This window comes from Nematostella vectensis, chromosome 2 (genome assembly GCF_932526225.1).
Source record: "Nematostella vectensis chromosome 2, jaNemVect1.1, whole genome shotgun sequence".
Taxonomy (NCBI): domain Eukaryota; kingdom Metazoa; phylum Cnidaria; class Anthozoa; order Actiniaria; family Edwardsiidae; genus Nematostella; species Nematostella vectensis.
In genome coordinates, this window is record NC_064035.1 from 11,503,861 (window position 1) to 11,530,233 (window position 26,373).

Genomic DNA, 26,373 nt, shown 5'->3' on the forward strand with positions numbered 1-26,373 from the left:
ATTTTGGATTTGTTTACTTTGAATTAGTCAACCTAAAATGATGCTCTCGAAAAATAACCAATAATAAGTTACCATTTCGATCACCAGTATCCTGTCTTTTTGATCGTCTTGTTTGATGTTTGATGACGAATAGTCAACGATAAGCCACGTGCAAACAGCAAATCAACACAAGGTTAAAATGGAATGCCTTTGTGAAAACAAGTAGTTTTGCATGCTAACGTTTGGATCATTAGTCCTCTGTCGGGGCAAAACCAAGGAGCGGCGGACCGGGAGGGGCGTGCGTTGGCGCTTGCCCCCCCCCCCCTCCCCCAAAGTGAGGGTGCACTTTTCAGAGTGGGAGCTTCTTTTCTTTCACAGGAACGCGCGCGGTTCATGATTAAAGACGATATTCTACAACCGTATATGGCCTACAGTCTATTACAGTCTACTGAGTTTACCTGTGAGCATGTGAGTTCGGCCTTTAAAGGATCTGATGAAACTATTAGAATTTCCTTTTTCTTGGTCAAAAACAATCTAACAAATAAAAAAGAGCCATATGAACATCGTATTCAGGTATCATACCGGCAAGAGTCAGTTAGAAATCCAGCCAATCACAGCGCGCGTTCAGTCATAATAATGAATGCCGCATACAATACATTTTACTAAGAAACCATTATGTTGTATCTCGCGTTGAATTATGGATACGTGTTAAATGCTAAAATCACGAATGTCAATTGTCGTTGAATTGTCTTTTCTACTTTATTTATTCATTTATTTGATACACACAAGGCTTGAGGCTAACAGAAACATGAATTTGTGTGCAAGTATAAAAGGTTGTTTTGTAAATATTCCACACAGGCGCTCCATGATTAGGGCTAAAACTAGGTTAACAATAGAGAAAAATTTTATCTTGCATGAGATATAACAACCATTGATTGGTTAGAAACAAGTCAAGTGACTTTTTAAGTGACAAATTAAAGCCTAAATAATCACAAAAATGGCTGAGCGCGACACGCCAGAGAGCTGACGAAATATAAAATATTTTCATAGGAATTAGTCCTTCCTGTAAAGAAACCCTCTTGCTGACTGCGCTAAATACGATTCGTATTGTTGATGATAATTTACCGCCAACAACCGGAGCACTCGCGAGTTTGACACTCGTGCACAAGTCACATTATTTCCTCTATTTTCAGATAACAGCAGGTGTTGCACTGTGCATGGCTCTCCCTTTGTATCATCATTATCCCACATAAAGCTCCTCTTCGGCATTAGGGAAATCTGTAGAAAGAAATGTAATTTAGGCAGGGTAAGCCTTTAATTACAAGACAGCATGGTTCAGAAATCACAAGGATTCAATCTATATCAATTTAGAAATAACGGGGTAATTGGGAGGTGCATAAGTTAGGATGGGCATTCGGGTGCGCTTGTGCAGGATGTTGTATAATTGAACAGGTGGGATTAACTGTACAGCGTGTTCTAGTTGCACAGGGTAAACTAGTTGTACAGGGTGTACTAATTGTGCACCGTGAGCTTGTTGTACAGGGTAGGGTGTACGGTAGTTGTTGTGGATGTTCTATAGTTGTACAGGGTATTTTATAGTTTTAGAGGGTGTACAGTAGTTGTGCAGGGTGTACTATAGTTGTACAGGGTGTACTATAGTTGTACTATTCTATAGTTTAAGAGGGTGTAAGGTAGTTGTGCAGGTGCAGGGTGTATTATAGTTCTATAGGGTATTCTATAGGTTTAGAGGGTGTACAGTAGTTGTGCAGAGTGTACAGTAGTTGTGCAGGGTGTACTATAGTTGTGCAGGGTATTCTATAGTTTTAGAGGGTGTACAGTAGTTGTGCAGAGTGTACAGTAGTTGTGCTGGGTGTATTATAGTTGTATAGGGTATTCTATAGTTTTAGAGGGTGTACGGTTGTTGTGCAGGGTGTACAGTAGTTGTGCAGAGTGTACAGTAGTTGTGCTGGGTGTATTATAGTTGTATAGGGTATTCTATAGTTTTAGAGGGTGTACGGTTGTTGTGCAGGGTGTACGGTAGTTGTGCAAAGTGTACAGTAGTTGTGCAGGGTGTACTATAGTTGTATAGGGTATTCTATAGTTTTAGAGGGTGTACAGTAGTTGTGCAGAGTGTACAGTAGTTGTGCTAGGTGTATTATAGTTGTATAGGGTATTCTTTAGGTTTAGAGGGTGTACAGTAGTTGTGCAGAGTGTACAGTAGTTGTGCTGGGTGTATTATAGCTGTATAGTGTATTCTATAGTTTTAGAGGGTTTACAGTAGTTGTGCAGGGTGTACTATAGTTGTGCAGGGTGTACTATAGTTGTGCAGGGTGTACTATAGTTGTGCAGGGTGTACGGTAGTTGTGCAGGGTGTACTATGGTTGTGCAGGGTGTACTATAGTTGTGCAGGGTGCAAGCAGGTGAGGTAGTGGCTTTGGCTTACTACGGTTTACAATATTCTACAAACTCTTCTCGACGACTCCACCTCTCAGCGAGGCGCTAACAATTCAAAAACACCAGGATGTAAGTCCGTTAGTTAGAATTACGATAGCCAGAAAGCGGTTTAAAAGGTTTTAGCAGTGTTGGAAATTGTTGATAAAACAGTTAAAGTTAAATCTTTAGAAGCAAAATGAAAGTGGCATTCCTGTCCAGACATCTACTGTTTTGTTGTCATTTTCAAGAATATAATATTTTATTGTCAAGGTCAAATTCAAACAGCATTTTCCTAATAATCGCTTATAGTATCTAAAAGTTATGATTAATGATACTCTCGTTTAACTGAGGTTCTCAAAAGGGGTACCTGAATTACAGTTAACGGTTTTAAAATAGGCGTTTTAACGTTTACGGTTGAAGATAATAGCCGTTTTTACGCTTAATGTGTTTTTGGCATTTTACGGTTAAGGGTTTACCCCACTGAGACCCTCTGATCTTGTGGTCATATCGAATTATCTTTGAACAATTTTCTTTCTTCGTCTCGCCAGTTCTTCTTTTATAATATGTTATATATATTTATAATATATACAAAAACAAAAAGCATTTATGGATAGCTTATATTCTAAACTGTAATTGGTCATAGCAATCTTAGACTTAAAACTATGTCAGATTTTGCGCCATAATTTCTATGTAGATAAATCTTGGAATAAAAAAACGTTCATTTTTTTTCTTTTACAGAAAATAGTTGTTACAAATTGCAATATGGACTTTCCCGATGGACGTTTTAACAAAGCAAACACACACAAAATTAGCGCTATGTAAGGCAATTCACTTATTCATAAAGAAAATGTACAGGAAGATCAGCCCAGAGAGACAATGGCGATGTTTAAAGCGTGGGGAAGTTACAACCATACCAACATCCTTTCGGTAAAATCATGCATATTGTATTATAGATTTGGCGTAGGGTCATTACCTCGGTCATACGGACCAACCACTGCGTCCAATTTTCTTCATATCCGGCATTCTTCATATTCACCAAGACTATGAATAATGCACAGCACAGACATTTGAGCCCAGATATAGCTGCCTAGGTTTGGAGAAGCGTAGAGTATCCTGTCTTGAATTTCGTCTTACATCGTCGTAAGGTGGGCTGAAAAAGCGTTATGTAAATGGCTTGTCATTTTTTAACAAAGGGACCAAGCGTAATAACGAGCGTTTCGTCCCTGGCAGGTAGACGGGGATAACCATATTACAAACATAAAAACCTATTGTCTTAAGCGTTAGGCTTTGTATCTTTGGTGCCACTTGAAGCCGTTTTCATTTTCTTTCCCTTAGGGCATTGATTCTATATTCTGTTTTTTTCCGTCTTTTCTTATTGTTATTTTAATTTGTTTAATATTTTGTAACAAAATAACTTGTGCTTGGTGTTTCTTATTCGCATAAATGGATGGATACTTGAATCACTTCGAATATTTGAATGCTAATGTAAAGCAATTATTCTTTATTTTATTATTATTTTTTTCGTGTCTTGAAATAACGGCATAGCGTTTTGGCGTATTACTTAAGTTGAGCCAGTCTGGGATGAACACAAATTTTGTCTTTAATAACGGCAGATTTTTGACATAATTCCCTTAATCTGTTGTCCTATTTTATATATTGTTTTTTTCTTGATTGTTTTGTTTTTCTTAATTAGCAATTTATCGTAGCTTTTAGCTTTAATTTGATTGCAGTCTTTAGAAGAAGAACATGCTAAATCTATGCAACGTTTTAGATATAAGCTCTCATCTTCCTGAATGCGGTTGTGTTGTACTTTAATTCTAAAAAAGATATGATTTCGCATAATTGAGATTTCCTGCTCTCCTAGGGAAAGGCGTAAAATTAGCAGAAAATCACCCCCACATTCCAAACAAACTACAGCAGAATCCATGGTGATGAAAAGTCTTTTTCCGAGACCAACATAATACCATGTCAAACGCAATGGTTTAAAACCAATAGCATCTTCAAACATGAAGCGGCAAAATCAGCTAATTTTCTCTATAAATTAGAATATTACATATATGCATCTCTTTCCTACCATATTTTGAACTTCCCATGAATAAAGATATGTACCGGGTAATGAAACCACTGCGCACCGACTTTGCGCATGGAGTTTTCTGTGTTAGAATACTGTAATGCAGGAACCGAACATATAACACATTCTGTGTATGAGTGTCGAAACTCATTTCACCTGCAATGTGGCACTATCAGCATATCAGGCCACCATCAAGGTAACTATCAAGCGATGGCGATGCGATGGCAGTTTTCGTCTCTGGTAAACCCAACATGCTAGGCCGGCCTGGCATTTTGCCATTTAACTAAAATTACATGTAGAAGCCCGCGTGAATAATAGAGAGTATGGGTGATTCGTTTTGATTACCAATTCATGTGTAAACCACTGCATAAGGGTTTCGATCGGTTCGGTCGGTGGTTTTTTATTTCGCATAAAACAAAAAAAAACTAATATTTCTATCAGAAAGAAAAAGCATGCCGCCCGTTACAAGAAACTCTAACGGTTCTTTTAATACATATTGTTAACGCGGATTTTCACAAAAGAAATAATTTGTGAACATTTGGGCACAGCGTGTCAAATAAAGCAAAATCACACGGCTAAACGCATCGTAATAAATGCAGGCGTGAATTATTAATTATCGATTCTTTCTCGGGTAAGACTAACACTATAAACACTCACAACAAAATATTTTGTCTTATAATTATTACGTTCTTTTGCGGTCATACAAAATAGCCGCGCCTGTCCAGATTTCTCCAGTAAAGTGGCTAACCTGTACGTGAAATCTTGTTATCTTGTATCCCTATTTAGTAGCTATCGTTTCGAATAGCTTATCACGGCATGATGAATATGCGCGCGTTACTCAATAATGTGTAAATTGTCTCGAGCACTCAAACTCAAATTATTTGTATTGGCAAGATCTTATTGGTTAATTCCTGTCTTGAAAGTCATAAGGCGTATATTTTAGGTATCTCTTTCATTTACTATTCAGATTGTTCAATAACAGAAAAAATGTTTCTTTGCTAATTAATAAGCATCGTGTCAAGGTTTGTCTTTTTTGTGTCTATCGCTTTCGTTCTGTCATAAGAACATCCTACAATTCTGTGCTTTTATAGCACTATTCGTTGCGCTTTCATGTTCTCCTTTTTATTCTAATGCTATCGACAGAACTAATAAATTCCGAAATAAAGTATTGATAACGCCTCTTTCACTTGTAATTGGCAGCGAATTTTCACGCTTCGTTCGACAATAACAAGTCATATCGACGCGGACTACCGTGATCACCTTGACAGTTTTGGGAAGTGAGGCAATAAAGAGAAACGTAGTATCTGATTGGCATGATCCATTCACTAGCCATAAATGCTTGAGTACAAATCAGATTACGACGGAGTGCTCCTGAGTTATAAGGCTCGAGTCAAAGACTGTGGCTCTCGCTCTTGTCTTTGTGGTCACGGTAGCTCGCGTCCAACTTAAGGTAGGTGAACGGGTCTGATGGGTAGAAGAAGTTATCTATCCTTATATTAAAAGCAGTAAATGGACAGTTGACTCATCAATGCTAAGCCTTATAACATTCCAATTTTAAAGTCTTTATTGTATCTTTAAAATGCAATTTCAAAGTCTAAAAGATGAGGCTTGTTTCCCGACCACCCCCGACGTACTTTAATGTTAATGCCCCCCCCCCTCCCCCCATTTCCAGCGTAAGTCAGAGAGAGAGTTGAACTGATTCAGTTTATCCCATTGCTCACGGCCACAAAAGATATGCCTCCCGTATTTGCGAAACGACTAAATATGCTCCTCAATATGTATTTGGTGTATCTAAAAAATTAACCGCCTAAATAAAAAAAAAAGGATATGGGAAGAAAATGTTCAATTATTGTTGTTGTCTTCAGTGAATTGCCCGTCCACCAAAAAGGCTATCTTTCATTGCTCTCAGAGTGGCTTGTTTGGTATGAAGACAGTTAGACTATTTCTTTCAAATTACCTCATTTTTTTTCCTTTTGTTCACATTCTCATTAAATTCCATTCTCGATTATCGGCTAGAGCTTGGATTCCCTCACGTACGTATTTATTTCAACACCCCGTAACGTACGGGGAAAGGACAAAATCTGTATTTTTCGATCATGATCACATCGGTTTTAAAGAAACAAAGAGTATTGTGCATTTTGTTGAAAAGAATCGCATCTTCAAAACCGCAATCCTTATTTTGTTAACGATCTTAACCAATTGGGTTTATAAATGATTTATAACTCTTTAGTAGCTATTTAGACACCAAGCGATCGGCACGAAAAAGGTATTATGCTCTATACAGTTCACTGAACACGTATCTAAAACTAACTAGGGCACACATCACATTCATTCTTATTTTGTTGATTTTTGTAGCCCAATAGTCTTTTCAGTTCCCAACAGTTTCATATCAAGTTTTGGAAAAAAATATTTTTCTCGTTATTATCTTTAACTGATTTTGAAATATCATTGTTATTTACGTGCATTTTGCTTGAAATGGCTATATTCGATTATTTCTTTCACGACCCTTCCTTATCATGTGAGATTTTTTTTAATCTCGATACATTCATCATGATTATGAGAAATGTAAGAATGTATCGTTGCTTATCAATTTTGTTTCTCGATTTTTTTAATTTTGCCCAACTTGCATTATATTTCTGAAAGATTTTTGGCAAAATTTGATTGAGCCTCTATCATTTTTAAACAGCGACGGCGCCTGGTGGGCGAAAAGGCGATATGCAAAAGTGAAAATGCGTATTTTCACGTTATATTTTAGGGTTCGTGTGAACACTAAGAGCCATTAACTATCTACTTATTGAGGTCTCTGGTTCAACCGGTGTATTCCAAACAATAAGGCAGAGATTTTACTTCTCATCACTATTTCCTGTCTGGATGTCTCTATAAGAAGCCAAACGAAAGTGTTTTGTTTTGGATCCTCAAGGGAAGGCAATAGCCGCTACAGCTAAGTTAAACTCTATATTCTCTTTAAATAATTTGAATTTATGATTTTTGGTATTGAAAATGTTGAATCATTGGTGTGTCAACTTAGATTGCTATGATATTTGGTGTTTAATGGCTTCATATTTATCATTCTGTAAAGCATAGTGGACAAATTTAGTAACTGGTAGTTAGGATAAGTGTGGTTACAGTTTCACCTACCACATTACTTATTGAACACTTGAAGCAGATCTCTCCAAGTCAGCATAGCACATGGACTAGTTTGTCTTTCGAGTTGGAAATGTAGCAAATGTTCCCCTACCGCATCTCCGTGTCTGATTCGCTCTAACCACCGGTAACTCCCCGGGAAGTTTTGATTTTTTTATACCACCTGCTATAAATCTTGAGGTGTTGGAGATTCTTTATTGTTTTCTGTTGACATAACGATCTTTTATGTAACTCTATTGACGATTGGTTCGAGGCACATTTGGAGATATTTTATTCTTAATTTCCCTCCACAGGTCGCATTCAGGATTTGTTCTCCAACGCTGATCTCTGTGCGGGAAGAAACGTAAAGCAATAACGCCAGCATGTTGTTAAGGAGAGGAAAATGAAAACCAACGCTCTGCTTCCGTTCTGCATGGTCTGGATTTTAACAGTGCCTGGTCTTGAATGCAAGGGATGTATATGGAAGCAAAAAAGTATCAGAGTTCTAGCGTTGTTTGACTCCAATGACAAAGTTATTGAAAAAAATTTGTATGAGGCAGTGTCAGAGAGGAACTTTGAAGCCTCTGATGATGAACAGAACTGTCGCCCTGATATTTTGTACACTTTGCTCTATCTCAACGAAACCATGACGGATCTTGAAATCTTCCGAAGTTTGGAAAGGACGTTTGAAAAACATGAGCATTGCTTAATTTTATTCGCTTCAAAAAACAAAAAGGCAAAATACATATTGGATTATGCCGCTAAACAAAGGATTCCCCTTGTTAACACTGTCTCAAAGGTATCACAGGTAAGAAGAACAAGAACCTTTTCATTTCAAGGTCCTCCATCCTTTACCTCACATATCGAATATTTCCCCTTTGGTTCAAACGACATATATTTGGTTCCAATTACAATGCTATAGGGAAGATTATTTTGCATTTCTATTGATATGTTACATAAACAGTAAATGTTTACGTAATACTCGCAGTGTGAAGAAACAGCGTCCTACTGCAGAAATACTACAAATTTTGGCCTAAAATACATTGTTTTCAAAATGTTTTCGAGTTTCAGAGATAATCCAATCGTTTTTGACAAAAATTCTATGGATCATTAGCGTTGGACACTGTATAGACAAAAGGAAATAATATGCGGCAGATATGTAAGAGTTAAACCGAGGACGGAGGCGGCTTCGGGCTGCGCCCTCAGGCTGTTATACTGCGAACTGCCGAGGCCCGAGGTATTTAACTGGCTTATTACATGATCTATTCCTCTGGGGGAAAGAGACAAAACTAAATAATTATTGACTTTTTTGGAAAAAAACAAACAAACAAGGTTCAGGTTATTATTGACCCAGGAGAGTTAGTGGTTGATTGCACAAATTTGAAAAGCTCATTAGATCAATACTGTACACAATCAAAATTAACATTTAGACAGAGCGGGGCTGCTCCATGCATGGACTCTATTCCTAAAGGTAGAGTTAAATTGCAAAATTTTCGTAACTCTGAGTATCAGTATGAGCACGGTGCGAGCGTGGAGCTCACTGACAGCGAATAAGAGCGACTTATTTTTATAACGCCAAATATCTATTTTCAAGAACTGTTATGTCGACGGCAATAAACAAGCGAAACGAGTGAGTCGCCTCAGATAGACACACCACAGCCTAACTTTGTTAGTGGAATAATTTTTCCAAAATTGCACATAAATTGGCTGAACTTATTGTTGAATTTCGAGGGTTACAAATACAAATTTTGCTTTCACGACAATTAAATCGATGCATTGTTAATATTTAATCGTTTTTTTATCAAATCTGTGGCGAAAAAATGGTGTTTTCTACTGAAGGTTTAATATGATGGTCCTTCATTAGTATTCACGGTTAATATCTAGTTTTTAACCAATTCTTCCTTATTAGTATTCTAGTTATTAATCTTATTTATATTTAATGAGTTCATATTAACCCCACATTTTCCCTGCTGATACATCAAGCCCCCCCCCCCCTTAAGATTGTCAATTATTCATAGTGAAATAAAGGACTTACAAGAACAATGGAAAAGGTATCAATCATTTAATAATGCTTTATATATTTATCATATCATAATAATTGGTCTCTCAGTGATTTTAAATTTAAATAATATTTGTTGACTTAAAAATTCAAAATAACCTTTTGATTTTTATATATATTTTTGTTTTTTCTCTAGGTGGATTTTCGTTATAATTCAATTGCGATTTTTTCCCTTAATTTGTAATTGTGAATATTTTCACGTACATTGTCACTTTATTCGCGCTTATACTTTTGGGTTGTTTGCACAAGTTTCAAGTTCCCGGTTATTTTCTCGCTATCCGCTTATAGCAAAATCTTTAATAATTACGATAAAATGCTATGCTCTGTCTGCCTTTCTGTTTTTATTACTGCTGATTGGACCGTATGACAACGACAACTACAGGGACAACAGCGAAGTACTATGTATTGTTGTTTTTGCAGGAAGGAAACCAAACAACACGCTCCTTAGCATCTCAATATGAACACAAGCTACATATGGTACAACTAAACTCGTTCAGTAGTCTCCAAGATAAAATAGCGGCGGTCGCACCTGTATTGGCTTCTCTAGGCTGGAAAAAAATGGCAACGATCTTCGACAATTCCGTGCTAAGCCTACAGATCGCATCGTCTATTGGAGCAACACTATCCACTAACAAACTGGTGATGATCAATAGCACTTATATTACACAAGACATATCCGCCGGAAACATTGCCGAAAAGCTTCATACTCTCAAGCAAGACTGCTCAGCGTTTCTCATAGTTTCGGACAATCCAGGACTTCTCCGGACTATTTTCCTGGCAGCTGATTGGCTAGGGATGTTAGGGCAGGCGAATCAGTGGGTGTTATTCTCTAATATGGCGCGAGATGATCTAGTGGCTGAGGTATTGCCGTATGAGCTGTTCATGGTTCACCCGCATCGCCTCTCGTGGGGCCTTCCTGAGCTCGTCCCTGACGCTATACAGCTTATCAGCCAAGGATTGAAAGGGATTCAGAACTTTCACACAGCGGACCACAAAATGTGTTCATGCCGCTGTGAATGTGCTTCGTTCAGAATCTGGATCTACAGGTAAATACTTCTTTTCGAGGCGTTCCTGGGTCGTTCCAGCCCCAAGCACCTAATCTAATATATGATTATTCGGGTATATTTTTTTAGCTTCTTTTTAAACTCGTTATTCGTGAAAGCCTGAAAAATAACTTCGTCATTCGTGTTGGGCACCCCGTCTTCACCACCCTGTGGTTAATAAATGCTTATTTGTCTCTTTTTTATCCGCTAATGGAATCTGTTGGTGCTTCCAAGAACACTTGTATCAAATAGGTATAATTTCAAAGGGGCCCCGAATCCGCCATTTAAGGTCATTCAAATGTGAATTCTGTTATTCTAAGGTGAATTCTGAAGCCCCTATTATGCCTTAATGAACCTTTTATCCCCTTTCACTATGCTCCCAAACCATTCTCGGGCCTATCATGGCACTTACGCGATTACTGTGCTGGCTGGTTGTAGGAGTATGCTGCAGACAGAGTTTGGAGGTAAAACTGGGCTTGTCAAATTCGATGATACTGGTGCTCGTCGGTTCGGTCAGTATGATATAAGCGTCATTGCTATATCTAACGGGCAGCTTATGAGTCAGACCATAGGTATGTGGAATGGTCAAACCGTCAAAATCTCATCTCCCATCAACCGGCCAAAACTGCGTGTCCTCATCAACGAGTATCCACCGAATATAATGTCAGTTGATAAACCCAAAAATGGACCGTGTCCGTCCGGTGCAAGTGTGTGCCTCAAAAGGATACGAGCGAAAGACGGCAGTGAGACAGACCTTGCTAGGTGCTGCTACGGATTTGCGATTGACGTGCTCGAGTTGATAAAGCAGGCGTTAAATTTTGAGCCAGAGCTTCGATTCTCCGAGGATGGGCAGTTTGGCGTCTACGACGAAGTTAATAAGACCTGGAATGGGATTGTGAAGGAGCTACTCGATGACAAAGGGGATATCACTCTGGATTTGTACATCAGCGCAAGACGCGCAACTGTGTTAGACTTCACTGAGCCATACGCACCGTCTGGAATACGACTTCTCGTAAAAGAACGGAGTGGAAAGGGAGGAAACATTTATTGGTTATCTTATCTCAGGCCATTTACCATGAATGTTTGGCTCACCTTGCTTGGTAGTATGGGTATCATGTCCTTGTTTCTCTGGCTTGTTGAGAAGCTCGCTCCGTGCCGTCAGGAAAGCAATCCAATAAAGAGATCAGTAAATGACTAAGACAAAGAGGAGAATGACCAAGCACTCTTCTTTGAGACTAAAGGATACGTAAGTAACAAATACGACGTGGAAACCATCGAAACAGAGACGCTCACTAACATCGACGAAGGAGACAACTCCGAAGAGACTAACAAGCAACCTGTGGCTTATGGTCCGTTTGGGTTGGATAATGCTATATGCTTTACTCTGGCACTAGCGTTTGGAAGGCCTGCTGACGAGGCGAAGCCGATGCTGCATGGTGCTCGTCTTGCGTCTGTGGCATTTGGAGTGGCAATGCTGATGTTTGTATCAACGTATTCAGCAAATCTCGCGGCCTTCCTGATTGTTGAAGACAAATATACAACCGTGGAAAACATCTATGATCCAAAGGTATGTGTGGCATTAACTGAAGCCTGGACAAGAGCAACATGTAGACAGGAGGCAATTGAATCATATAAACGACACCGCCACTATTCATGGAAGTGTTTGTCTCTGCAACATGGGCTTTAAACCCGTTTGCTTCTTCCCAAAACTTTGAACAAGATGTACCTGACCTTCTGAGTTATTGTGCTTATATAGAGCAATGCTTTTCCAACGTTTGGGTAATCAATGCTTATTATGAATGGGAAAAGTTAAAACCCTTAAATATGGGCTATGAATAATTTGTTTAAAAAGCCATGCTACTTACAAACTGCTTTCAAGCATTTCTAACTTTCATTATTTCCTATTTCAAAATAGCCTCTTTTCCTGATTTTTTTTCTTTGTTTAGATTGCAAACCCCCCTGAAGGGTTCACCTATGGGACAGTAAAAGGCTCTTACATGGCAGATTTCTTTGCCAATGCAGAGAGCACGTACATGAGAGGGATGTGGTACCACATGAGGAAGCACAATGTGGAAACCTCCAAGGAGGGAGTCAGGAAAGTCAAGTCGGGGTAAGAGTGCTCATTCGTGGGTGTTGTACTCTACTGATCCAATCAAAGCTTATCGGGCCATCAGTGGTAAATCCATGGAGGCGGGGAGGGGGAAGGCACATTCCTCAACCCCTTAGGATGACTGATATTTAGAAGGTGGTAGCCCCTCCTAGAAATCCCCCTCCTTGATCCGCCCATTAAACTTCCACCATGCTCATCTGGAACTTCATCGGATATTATTATTATTAGAATTAATGAAGCGCTGTTTCATTTCTTGTCGTAGACACAACTGGAAGCAAAGTTTTTCTAAAAGTACACGATAAACTTTCGAGAAATAAAACTTAAACGCGTCTTACAGTTTGCAGCTTAATAGGTTCTAACAAGAAATTCATTTCCAAGGAATTATTGTTACTTTCTTGCAGAGAGCTCGACGTATTTATTTCAGACCACATCAGCTTAGTATACGAGTCACTCAACGATCTTGACTGTGAGCTCAAAGTCGTCGGCGAACCCTTTGCAATGTCTGGCGCCTCGCTTGCCGTGAAAAAAGGCTCTCCCTGGTTCAACGCATTGAATGACGTTCTACAGCAACTCAAGTCGAAAGACCTAACAGACTTTATCCAAAAGTTTTGGGTGCAAAAATTCAAGTGTAATAACGAGAAGCCCCCGAGTCAGCTCCAGATACAAGACCTCAGTGGGATATTTTTACAGCTTTCCCTAGTGTTTGTGGCATGTTTCATAGGGACGTTTATACGAAATGCTGTGGAACATTTTGCGCATCGATATAACAACAAGAGATCCATGGGAGATAGGCGTAAGGATAGGGAGGAGGAGTTGGTGGTCAGTCAGTCAATGCTTCCGTCTGTAGTCGCTTGTAAGATGACTAGAACAAAAAGTACAGAGGTGTAAAAGTGGGAACCTTAGGGAAAGTCACAAAAGAGATCTCTTGCCATAATCTGAATGGTATACTCCTCCCCTCCCAATAGCCAAGAATGATAGTGTTGTACCCAACACACAAGATGTACTCGCCAGATAGTACGCTGAGCTTGACGGTTTACAGGGTAATTTTTTTTCTAAGTAAAGGAAAACGTTATTATCCTTGATAGAATGTCAGAGTTGTCGTAGTCGCATAGCACTGTAGCTAAAAAAAAATAAGAATCTTAGTAGATACGATATCATACGGTACAAATGTATCACACAGCCTACAACATTTTCTTTAGAATCTACAGAATTGATCATCTCAAATAAAACACTACTATGAGACTACCTATTTACTATCAATATGATATAGATTACAAGTAATGAGTGCTATTTCCAACTGAGCACGCGCTCCTATAGACTAAATCTAGGTCACCTGGTCACCTATGGTTGATTTTAAATGTATGCTACATAAGCAAAAGCGCAATTTTGCATAAATTAAAATCTAGGATGACCGCGCGCTCCTGGGTCTAGTCCCTGCTGCGGCCTGGGCGCCTCCTGTTATTCATGCCTTGGCAACATTGCTGAAAAACGCGCAAAACTAGTTCCAGTACCGCGCGGTTAAACCAGCCTTTTTGTTTTGAAATGGCGGCGTTTTACCGGCAAACTGTCACATTTTGGCGAATGCTAAGAAAACTAGACCAAACTTAAGGCTATGATTTTCTTTATGACTCCCTTATTATCAAACAAATCTGTCATCTTTTGTACAGTATGGTTTTAATGCTGTACAGTTAGTCAAAACAACGACTGAAGTCATCCTTTCGTACCTTTACTCGAACGAGTCAACCTTAGATTTTGTTTGTTTTCGCCAGAACACGCGCATGCGCATACGTTATTCAGCACTGTCTGCCAAGGCCTGAATAACCGGGGTCGCTCAGGCCGCAGCAGGGATTAGACCCAGGAACGCGCGGTCATCCTCGATTTAAACTTATGCTAAAGTGCGCTTATGCTTATGTAGCATACATTAAAAATCTTACAAATACTATCCCCGCAGCAGAGATAGCACCGATAGCACCGAAAGGAAATTCAGGAAAACTGAGAATGTGACAATGTTAAATATTTCTTAAACATTTCTTTGGTTCACTGCACAAAGTGAGCCATATTGTATTAACACTATAATTTAGATTAAATTTATTATTTCATTTATGTAATAGCAAAGTAAACAACAACATATATTTATGCTATCATACTGCTTAAATTTTTTTATTTTGAAGTAAATGAGAGGGCTATAGAATATCCAGACTTGAAATTATAGCATATACATATTCTTAAGGATTGAGATCAACAACACTACAAAGACAACACAATGCTTTAGATTTCATTGAAAATGTTTCATAAAATTGAAATGACATTTAATGAGAGATAAAGTTATTTAACGAAGACAACAACACTTATCTAAAGGGAGGACCAAAATACCAAAAAATAAGCACCAAAGTACCGAAACAATTTAAAATCTACTTGGAAAAAAAATAATGACATTCAATGAGAGAGATCAAAAAAATTTTAAAGCAAGAAAACAAAATGTGTCTTATGGGTAGCCGGACAAGTGTCGCGATGTAAGGTAGTCACTTCTTTGGAATTCATTCATAGCGATTTGTAGGAGACGATTTTCTTCAAAAGTTTCAAACTACTTCCACTTCAAAATAGATTAAGAAATAAAGGTAAATACCTCAAGTCCATTCATGAGTGTCAGAGCACATTCAATTACGTCTTGAAGTAGTCGTCGGCCGTTGTCGCACCGACGACTCCTCGAAGAAAACTTGGTAAAATAACTTTACCCTCATTCTGCTCATTGAATGTCATTTTAATCTTATGGAACATTTTCAATGAAATCTAAAGCATTGTGTCGTTTTTGAAGTGTTGTTGATCACGGCCTTTTTTCCGAAAATTTACCAAAATACCTCAATGATTACAGATTTGAGTTATTCGCGCGAACGCGTGTTTTATAGGGTCCCTCCATACGAACCACACACCATTTGGAAGATGAAAATATAAAGAATTGACAAAGTCTATCAACTCTGAAAGGTTGTATAGACTTTAACGGGCTTTTCAACAAAGGAGAAGGGATAGAGGAGAACGCAGAACACGCAGATTTCGGGTACGCGCAGTATGCTGTTTTTGGAACCTACAACAAAACGATATTTTCTTTTCTCGCATAAAATTCTCGACTTTAAATTATCCTTCGCTTCATTGTGGGAAGCATTACAATAGAAAACAATTCGCCAATATTTTGTGGTATTGCCGCCTCTGAATTTTAACAGATTTAAGGAAAATACGCTGTTTTAGATTTTCCCGCCAAAACTTAGAATTATTCATTCGATTCAATCTCCTTTCGTGCGGCCAGGAAAATTGTCAAAGATCTGTAGAAAATTCAAATTTCAATCAAATTCAATTCCCCTTTTAAAATTTAAAAATTTATCTATGATTTGTTTTGGCTATATTGATATAAGTGAAAGGTTTTTAAACTTTAAAGTAGATAACAAGCCAAAATGCCTTTATTGCCGCCATGTTTCTCATAAATGGCGCGTAAACAAATAAAGTAGCATAACTGTCAACTCTCCCGCATTAGGCGGGAGTCTCAAGATTTTGGACCCCTTTTCCCGCTCTCCCGCGTTGAGCACCAAATCTCCCGCTTTTTAGCGATTTTTATCGCTTCCGACAAAATATTCCATAAAAAAATCGTCATTTTGCCTATTTTCTATTAAAATATTTGAAACAACAATTTCCTTGCGTAGCGCAATTTATCTAACACCCTCGTGAGATCTATAAGTGGATTTGTTCGCCAGAGCTTTCTATACGGCAAACGCCTGCAAGGTTAAACCCACCCCTCTCCCCCCCAAAAATGAATATACCCCACCCATCCCCCCAAAAAAATCTCAAGCCTTCAGATTTTCGGAGGTTGACAGGTATGAAGTAGGAGCGACTGATACGACATATGGAAACCAGTAGTTGTATGAGTTGCATTGAGTTGTGTCTGCGCAGTCGGTGGGCAAGTTCATACGACAGAAACGACAGACGCAACCATATGGAAACCAGGCTTTTAAGTTTGGTTGTCTTGCGAATTGTTCTTTCGAAATCTATCGAAATTCTATATCTATATCCAAATTCATGGTTATTGCACGTTAAGCGTTATCACATTAAGCGTTAAGTCTGTTCTTACATTTGATTTGTTCCTACATTAAGCGTTAGTTACAGCAGAAGTTAGGGTGTGAAGGAATGACGAGCAGATGGTATTTAAAATTTAGTATAGATAATGCGGGATACCTGTGGTAATGAGCCCTTGCTATTGATCCAGCGGTTTTGAACATATTATTTTAGAACATCTCGTAAAATAAAATGTCAAAATGGCTGTGTTTGTGGCGAGGATACAAGGTTGAATCACTTGCAAGGTCATCAATATATCCAACAAGACATTATGCGAGCAGAGAAAGCCATGGTTAGTTTTGGTCTTAATAGGTTATTCTGGAACTTTCCTTGATATATAATTTAGATCTTATTTTTATTATTATTTTTTATTACCAAGCAAGCTCAAGTGGAAAGATGTTGAAATCTGCACCATTAGCTGGTGTAAGGGTATTGGATATGACAAGGTTTGTTATAACAGGCGTAGAATTAGTATTTTTAGCCATTGATTTAAAGGCTTCTTTGTAGCTTTTCTTTGAAGGGTAAATGTAGTCTTGTTAAAGGCCCATAAGCAACCAAGCCTACATCAGATCGAGGCTCTATTTTAGCGCCAGGCTTTATTTTATTGTTTCAACCTTTTAAAAAACCTCTTCTATCGTTGTTAAAATCGCGTTAAAATCGAAATGGGGCTCAAAGTTTTAAATAGTTGGTACTTTATCGTTTTACAACAATACCTGGCAAATAATTCTAAGATTTATCTATATGCTGGTATTTATGCGATGTCATATGAAAGCAGTTTTACCACCTTGAGCCAAAGGCGGAAGGTCACGGGAAATTGAAGTATGTAAAAAGGTTTGTGAAACTTGTATTAATCGTACACTGACATCCAAGAACAATACAGAATTCCTTTTGCATTTTATGAGTATAGACAAAACAATCTTCACTTTTTTTGTGTTCCATGCCAATATCTCGCCTATCACAACGACTACACAGGGATTGTGGGTTTAGTTTTCCTGGAAGTCAAACTTTCTCAGACTCTGAGCCACTCATTCACATATAGAGGGAATGAAAATAGCAGGTTCGATTCATAGGTGAGCCTTGATGCAACCCTGAAAATGCAAGAACAAACAATATGTAGAAGTTTTGCCGTGAGTTGAATTTGCAAATCATAGCAGTGAAATATATTTCTATGTGTTCGGCATTTATTTTCCTTGACTTCTCGCTTCATGGTTATTAACCTAGAGTTTTAATTACAGTAATTTTCAGTGATAATACAAAGAATAGTTTGAGTTCGAGTGATTGCATGGAATAAACCAACATCTTTCCAGATGATTAACACAAGATCCTTATTCTGAAGCACGCATTGCTTGGTCGTTTCTTCGTTACGTTATGTTCTTGTCTTCCTAAATGTCTGACTCACGGATTGGTAGGTAGAAGCAAGGACAAATGCTCATAGCCAGCCAAAATTTGGAAGGAAAGCTTAGGATGAAATATCTTTTTTTCACATGGTAGAGCTAAACTTGAGTAGATTTACTTATTATTTGGCAAACTTTCAAGACAATGTAATAAGGCTTCCTGGCTGCTAGCTAGTCTTTGATATTGTTGCCATGACCAAACCACAGGTAGCCCAGGCAGATTACACAAAAATACATAAGTCTTATAAGGATGGCTAATTTTCACACAAAAAAAAAGAAATGCAATTACAACCTGGCTATTGTTCTTTCTCTCATAGCAAATTTCAAACTGTAAGATGTCTTTTTTTATAATTGAAAATACAGCGGTTTATTCATGAGAAAACTTCAAAATAACAATCTAAGAATGAAGTCTGATACTACAGTATAATGACGATGATTGATTGATAATGTTTTGGTAAAACGCTTGAATTAGCCGATGGAAATGGATGCTTTGTGTGCCTCGGCATTGAGCAGGAGCATAAAATGGCTGTGTGATAACTAAGAACATATCTAATTTATACTCTTTTGTTATGTAAGGGTTCTTGCAGGTCCATTTGCAGCAATGCTTCTGGCAGATTTAGGAGCTGAAGTCATTAAAGTGGAAAAACCAGGTATAAGAAGCAGATAGGGCCTTGCAGCACAACACTTTTTCTGTATTTCAGCCTTCAACCCTTGATACTTCTTCCCACCTTCAGTCCTTACACTATGTTTCAGGTGCATGGCTAGAGAAGTGGGTGCTTCTTTGGGCTAGTACAGTCTTGTTGGAGAATCAATTCCTGTTTTCACAATCTCATCTATTTTATTTTAGGATCTGGTGATGATACAAGGTCGTGGGGGCCACCATTTTGTAAAACTGAAAGCTCATACTTTTTATCAGTTAACAGGAACAAAAAGGTAAAATTATCATAAGATTGCTTTCAAGTCTGTTCTTTTTTTTAATTTACGGTGTCCTTTTTTTAGGTGCCATTTAGAGCACGCAGTAGGTAGAAACTAACATACATTTTGCCTATTATTGGTGCTAAGTTTGTTTGTTTAGTAGTTTGTACATTATTGGGAATTTTCAAAATCTCTGATTCTCAGAAATCTCAATATACACCAAGACACCATTAATAAAAAAAACATAAGTGGAGTGTCAGAAATAACAGGTGAATTGAATTTAGCTGAATCCCTGTTCTTTCTTTTAGAGCATCGCTGTCAATATGAAATCTAAAGAGGGCTCCAGTCTTTTGATTGAGGTACTTTAATGATACAAACTTTTGAGTGATGCTCTATCTTTTCATGAGAATATTTGATTCGTTAGGAAGTGAAGAAGTCCGCTTGTAAGGCCTAACAGGATTGGCAAGCTTATCTCATTGTTGTAATGTATTCATTGTTTTTCGTCTGCACCAATCCAATGTGGTTAAATCTTCTGATAGCTTCTACTTGACCTGATTGGTTGAGTTATTTTTTATTTTATTTGTATGTACCGTATAGCTTTCCAAGAAATGCGATGTTCTTCTTGAAAACTACCTTCCTGGTAAACTTGATAAGTTTGGTCTTGGTTATGATAGCCTTAGCAAGCTTAACCCTTCACTGATTTACTGCTCTATAACTGGTTATGGCCCTGGAGGGCCATATGATCAGAGGCCAGGCTATGATGTGGTGGTGTCTGCTATGGGAGGACTCATGCATATTACAGGACCTGAGGTACAGTATGAGACCAAAAATTATACTTTGTGGTGGATCAAGAGGAAGGTAGGGGAAGGGAAACCGCTGTATAGGTATGAGGCCGTCAATGCTACTGAATTTTGATAAGTGTGAAAAGGAAATACTTAAATGGAACTGCTTAAAATCGTCAGTTTGCTCCAGGTGGCACTCCCTTCAGTCTCCTAAAGCTTGTTCTCCTGACCGTCCCACTCGACAGGATGGGGATCCGTGCAAGGTGGGAGTGGCGATGACTGACCTATGCACAGGACTCTATGCCCATGGTGCAATCATGGCAGCTTTGATTCAAAGAGAAAAAACAAAGATAGGACAGAAGATTGATTGCTCACTCTTATCGTCACAGGTATAGTGTAAAAAAATAACAATAGAACATTGACTTAGTGTTCTTTTGTTATTAAGGACCCTATAGATTAAGATAATTTTTCTTTTATTCATCAGATAGCTGTTTTATCTCACATTGCAACTAGTTATCTAAACACTGGTTTTGTGACAGGCCGTTATGGTACCGCACATCATAGCATTGTGCCATACCAGGTAATTCTAAGTTTATTCTTAGAGTATTTTATTTAAAGCTAAGCTGAAGGGAATCTAGGTTATTTGTCTACTGTTGCTGGCAATGATAACCTCACCCTTCACTTATAAATCACAGCGCCCTTCCCTCCCGAGGTCATTCCTAATAAGGGCATTCATATCATGGTCGGTTCTGGTAATGATGGTCTCACCCTTCACTTCTATTCACAGCCCCTTTCCCTCCCAAGGTCTTTCCTACTAAGGACAGTCATATCATGTCGGTGCTGGAAATGATGGTCTCACTCTTCACTTCTATTCACAGCCTCTTTCCCTTCCCAGGTCTTTCCTACCAAAGATGGTCATATCATGGTTGGTGCTGGAAATGATGGCCTTTTCAAAAAGCTGTGCAAGGTATGATAAATTGTACATTTTTTTGTGGTGCTCAAAGATAACTGGGTGTAAAGTATTCTAGCTGTAGCTATTTATTTCCTGCAGGTTATTGAGATGCCCCGTCTAACGGAAGACCCCAAGTATAAGACAAACAATGCACGTGTACAATACAGACATGAGCTGATTCCAATCCTTGCTGATAAGTATGTCCTTATGCTGGCAAACGTTATGCTTAGGTACAATACAGACATGAGCTGATTCCAATCCTTGCTGATAAGTATGTCCTTATGCTGGCAAACGTTATGCTTAGGTACAATACAGACATGGGCTGATCCCAATCTTTGCTGATAAGTATGTCCTTATGCTGGCAAACGTTATGCTTAGGTACAATACAGACATGAGCTGATCCCAATCCTTGCTGATAGGTTACGCTTAGGTACAATACAGACATGAGCTGATCCTAATCCTTGCTGATAGGTTACGCTTAGGTACAATACAGACATGAGCTGATCCCAATCCTTGCTGATAGGTTACGCTTAGGTACAATACAGACATGAGCTGATCCTAATCCTTGCTGATAGGTTATGCTTTAGGTACAATACAGACATGAGCTGATCCCAATCCTTGCTGATAGGTTACGCTTAGGTACAATACAGACATGAGCTGATCCTAATCCTTGCTGATAGGTTACGCTTAGGTACAATACAGACATGAGCTGATCCCAATCCTTGCTGATAGGTTACGCTTAGGTACAATACAGACATGAGCTGATCCCAATCCTTGCTGATAGGTTATGCTTAGGTACAATACAGACATGAGCTGATCCCAATCCTTGCTGATAGGTTATGCTTAGGTACAATACAGACATGAGCTGATCCCAATCCTTGCTGATAGGTTATGCTTAGGTACAATACAGACATGAGCTGATCTCAATCCTTGCTGATAGGTTATGCTTTAGGTACAATACAGACATGAGCTGATCCCAATCCTTGCTGATAGGTTACGCTTAGGTACAATACAGACATGAGCTGATCCCAATCCTTGCTGATAGGTTACGCTTAGGTACAATACAGACATGAGCTGATCCCAATCCTTGCTGATAGGTTATGCTTTAGGTACAATACAGACATGAGCTGATCCCAATCCTTGCTGATAGGTTACGCTTAGGTACAATACAGACATGAGCTGATCCCAATCCTTGCTGATAGGTTACGCTTAGGTACAATACAGACATGAGCTGATCCCAATCCTTGCTAATAGGTATGTTCTTGTGCTGGCAAACGTTATGCTTAGGAAAAGAGTAACAGTGTTCAACAGTGCTCTTGTATAAGACTTTACCTACAGGAACATCCATGGGAACCCATGGTGTCGAGGTCAACGTGATGTGGCTCGAGAACAACAATGAACAAGGTGGCGATGGGGCAGTGAGGGAGGAAGACTTCTTCTATTTCCTTGCTCTTCTGCCTCCTCCCTCTCCCCCTTCTCCGCCTTGTTTTGCCTCATTCTTGTGCCTTATTGCACAAGTGTAAACGCCCTGGGTGCCCGAGGATGCTACAAAAACTACCAACTTCCCAGAAGCGTTCCTTGGAGAAATATATAGCCTTTCGACTTTGCTTTAAACAAGCTTTACCTAGGGATAACCTTTCATGGTATATGTTAGTCTCCCTCGCAGCCGTACTGGACAGGTATATGTGTACTCTTTACTAAATTATTCTGCGTCGTGCTGGCGCGCAAAGAAAAAAACATACAGGCACAATGTGTTTTGTTTGTTGTGTGCCCGGCTGGAACCGCACGATCAGCTGTAACAGAAATAAGCCCTCTTGGTATATATTTCTATAGGTTAACTGAAAGGGAATCTAATGAGTGGTTGCCACTGTTAGAGGAATATGGCATCCCTTCAGCGCCGATCAACAACATCAAGCAAGTATTTGCTGATCCCCAGGTAAGACCTGACGTAGTGCCTGGATTAGTGCTTAGAAAATACGACAATTTATAGCACAGACGCGAGAGGTTGAATGAATGAAGGGGGAGGGTGTGTGTGTGTGTGAGGAGGCAGGGAGATGCAGATGAAACCCCTATCTCGATCAAGTTTACCCACCCATCTTTCATGAGAAATCGGGTTAACTGGGTTGTATAACTGTATTTTGCATCGTTTCTTTTTTATATTTTTTTAGCCGTTTTCATAGAAACGTTTTTATTGGCAATTTGCTCCTAACTGACTAATTTTAAAAGCTTTAGACTTATTTCATTGCGCTTTGTGTTGTTTTTGAAGGTCCAGTATAAAAACCTGGTGCAAGAAGTGGACCACCCGACTATAGGAAATGTCAAACTGCCGGGTAAATAAAGGGCTTATGTTTGTTGATGACATCGTTTTACTTGCTTATGTATGAAATCGGATTTTCACCCGTTTTCCGTGATAATGTAGTTGGCTTAGCAGCGGCTCTTAGTGTCACGCACGCCCCCCCTCTCCCCCCCCCCCCCCACCTCACTTGTGTGGTAGCGTGCGTGGCACTATGAGAGGCTGCTAAGCAGACTACATTATCACGGAAAACGGCTGAAAGCATCATCAATATTAGAGTATTTGGAAAATCCTCATGCCATGTCTCATGTATTTTCATGTCTCATGCATTTTTCATTTCTTTTATTGTAATCAGCGCCTGCCGTGGAATATGATGGTGTCACGCGACTGGTCACGCCATCGGCTCCCCCACTTCTCGGACAACACACCACAGAGGTGTTGCGTGACATATTGGGATGCGATCAGAGTCTCATCAAGTCCCTTCACCAGTCAGGAACTGTTCAAAGTTATAAAGAATCAAACAGCTGACAGTATACATTACAAGCATACACAATTAATAATAGCTCGGGCTCTCTTTGGACCGTTCAGACAGAGGGGCTGGTAATATTCAGTAGATTTGCCAAAGGTAGCCCAAACACAAGGGATTCCTCTACAGCTTTTTACTTTTTTGTCGTCTCCCATTGTTGCCTTATCTTACCTTACTTGGTAGGATAGGCTTCGGTCTAAAGAATCCGAATAAATAACAATACCCATTAAGAAATGTAGAAAGGACATTTTCTGAGTATGAAAAGACTGATGGGTGCACAATGTGTGAGAGGGTTTTTTACACATCAATTCTATTAAAAAAGGTGTTTTAAAACCCACTTGTATCCTACTCCTGAGATGACCTCTACTCGAGCACATCCGCTCTATTCATCTGCTAGCACCTCTCCTCGCGCACATCCTAGCGCGAGTCAGCGGCTACACGTAGGCTACGCGCGTTCGCACTATTCATCTGCTAGCAATGTGATGACCTCTACTCGTGCACTTCCTAGGCTACGCGCGTTCGCACTATTCATCTGCTAGCAATGTGATGACCTCTACTCGTGCACATCCTAGGCTACGCGCGTTCGCACTATTCATCTGCTAGCACTGTGAAAACGTCTACTCGCGCACATCCACACTACTTCGCTGCTAGCACTGTGAAAACGTCTACTCGCGCTCATTCACACTACTTCGCTCTTAAGTATTGTGAAGACCTCTACTCGCGCTCATCCACCCTACTTCGTTGCTCTGTGAAGACCTACTCGCGCTCATCCACACTACTTCGCTGCTAGCACTGTAAAAACCTCTACTAGCGCTCATTCACACTACTTCGCTATTAGCACTGTAAATACCTCTACTCGCGCTCATCCGCACTTCATCTGCGATATAGGCCTCCGAGGATGGGTTCTGACGGGGCACTAATATATATGTTTTTATTTTTTACATGAAACATGTATATTTCTGAAATGTGGAATTTTCCGGCAAATTCGTGAGGCTCAGTCTACCAAGATTTTATGAAAATGAATGAATAAAAAACTTCATTTGAGTAAAAAGGTAAATTCAAAAGAATTCTTAAACGGGTTTTATATGACCTAAACTGGAAACCAATTAGGGCCGATATAAATGCCGTTAGTTTATTCTGTAAGATAGAAAAATTCGTGAGGCTCATTCGACCAGGATTTTATGAAAATGAATGAATAAAAAAACTTCATTTGAATAAAAAGGTAAAGGCAAATAAATTCTAAAACGGGTTTTTATATGACCTATTACTGGAAATCAATAGGGCCGATAAAATGCCGTTAGTTTATTCAAGATAGAAGAAATTCGTGAGGCTCTGTCGACCAAAATTCTTTTAGAAATAATGAATAAAAAACTTCATTTGAATACAAAGGTAAAGGCAACGGATATCTTAAACGGGTATTTTGCATGAGCTATCACTGGTAATCAAATAGGGCCGATAAAAATGCCGTTAAGTTCATAGTTTGTAAGATAGAAGATATGTCCATCGAGATATGCCGGCCATCGAAAAGGCACAATATCGACACATTTGCATTTGACAGGTGGTAAAAATACACTCTTTTTTCCGAAAGCATACACTAAATAAGCATTACCACAAAACGTCTCCATAAACACCAGCGACAGTTCACCGTTTTTGTTTTTATATTCGTTTCGATAAAAATAGATAAAAAAAAATCAATCGCATTCACCAGTTTTTACTTCGTTCATAAACCTCGTGCCCGCGGATAGAGAAGAAGTACTAAGGGCACACACCCTAATCGGAATTTATTAACGAAAGTGGTGTTTTGAAGACATTTCCAGGTAAAAGTTGTTTGACCCGAGGCCATAGTTTCTTACTTTTATAAAGAAGGGGAGGCACTTGAAAACTTGGAAGCTAGGTATAGTTTTCGTACTTGATGAAAAATAGCATCTTGACCCGCACTAAATTAATCGGATGAAAAACAATTATTTGTATACTATAATCTCCTTATTCCTATAAGGAAGAGGCTAGAATATCAAATCCAGCTTATATGATATTTCTTCAAGAACAGTTAAACAATTTAAATTACAATAGAATATGTCCTTTTCAAGAATATAGAGACAAACATGTCGGCCATGCGCCCGCAATTAGCTTCGCGCCTGGCCTATCCTTTTGCTTGAAAGAGATCAAATTGTTATTAACTAAATATATTATCGCCCTTTTACTTTCCTGAAAGCCACTTCTTGAACATTATATTAAATCAGGTTCCGCGCTCCATTTCCTCGCATTATCGCTAGATTTCGCTCACCTTCCCTGGCGCCAACACTAATTTACCATCCAGTAGCCCAGGAAAACGCCGCAAGCATTTCAGCGAAATTAAAGCTGTTAACTCATTTACTTAAAAACTCTTTTAAGATTCTGGATTATTTAGGGTTAGACATTATACAGCCTTTCATTCTCTCTTGTTTTTATTTATAGTCTGTTTTGACGTGCTGTTTTGCTTTTAAATTCGCCAGGATTCATTTTGCCACAACTCCCATATTTGCTTAGCTGGATACCCTACTTTTAAGGAGGAAAATACCAATAAAAGTTTTATTGAAATTGGTGATAAAAAAG

The 26,373-nt window shown here is 38.9% G+C and overlaps 2 protein-coding genes and 1 long non-coding RNA gene across 3 annotated transcripts; 2 read left to right on the top strand and 1 right to left on the bottom strand.

The window, feature by feature from the left end:
- Nucleotides 1-713: 713 nt before the first annotated feature.
- On the bottom strand, nucleotides 714-7,869 carry LOC116604308. The gene is made up of 3 exons (XR_004291001.2): nucleotides 7,622-7,869; nucleotides 3,386-3,562; nucleotides 714-1,257 (listed from the first exon to the last, which is right to left on the bottom strand). It is a non-coding gene; the product is annotated as an uncharacterized LOC116604308 (long non-coding RNA).
- On the top strand, nucleotides 5,690-14,063 carry LOC5521117 (glutamate receptor ionotropic, NMDA 1). Its single transcript, XM_048720420.1, has 7 exons — nucleotides 5,690-5,933; nucleotides 7,921-8,414; nucleotides 10,086-10,711; nucleotides 11,147-11,894; nucleotides 12,033-12,275; nucleotides 12,655-12,818; nucleotides 13,220-14,063. The coding sequence occupies exons 2-7, from the start codon at nucleotides 8,010-8,012 to the stop codon at nucleotides 13,704-13,706; spliced, it is 2,673 nt and encodes an 890-aa protein (XP_048576377.1). The 5' UTR covers nucleotides 5,690-5,933; nucleotides 7,921-8,009; the 3' UTR covers nucleotides 13,707-14,063.
- Nucleotides 14,064-17,050: 2,987 nt separating this feature from the next.
- On the top strand, nucleotides 17,051-24,118 carry LOC5521097 (succinate--hydroxymethylglutarate CoA-transferase). The gene is made up of 13 exons (XM_001640998.3): nucleotides 17,051-17,211; nucleotides 17,299-17,365; nucleotides 18,890-18,963; nucleotides 19,161-19,246; nucleotides 19,537-19,587; nucleotides 19,826-20,038; nucleotides 20,256-20,399; nucleotides 20,495-20,590; nucleotides 20,906-20,977; nucleotides 21,062-21,159; nucleotides 22,796-22,898; nucleotides 23,229-23,292; nucleotides 23,611-24,118. The coding sequence occupies exons 1-13, from the start codon at nucleotides 17,112-17,114 to the stop codon at nucleotides 23,781-23,783; spliced, it is 1,341 nt and encodes a 446-aa protein (XP_001641048.2). The 5' UTR covers nucleotides 17,051-17,111; the 3' UTR covers nucleotides 23,784-24,118.
- Nucleotides 24,119-26,373: the final 2,255 nt, after the last annotated feature.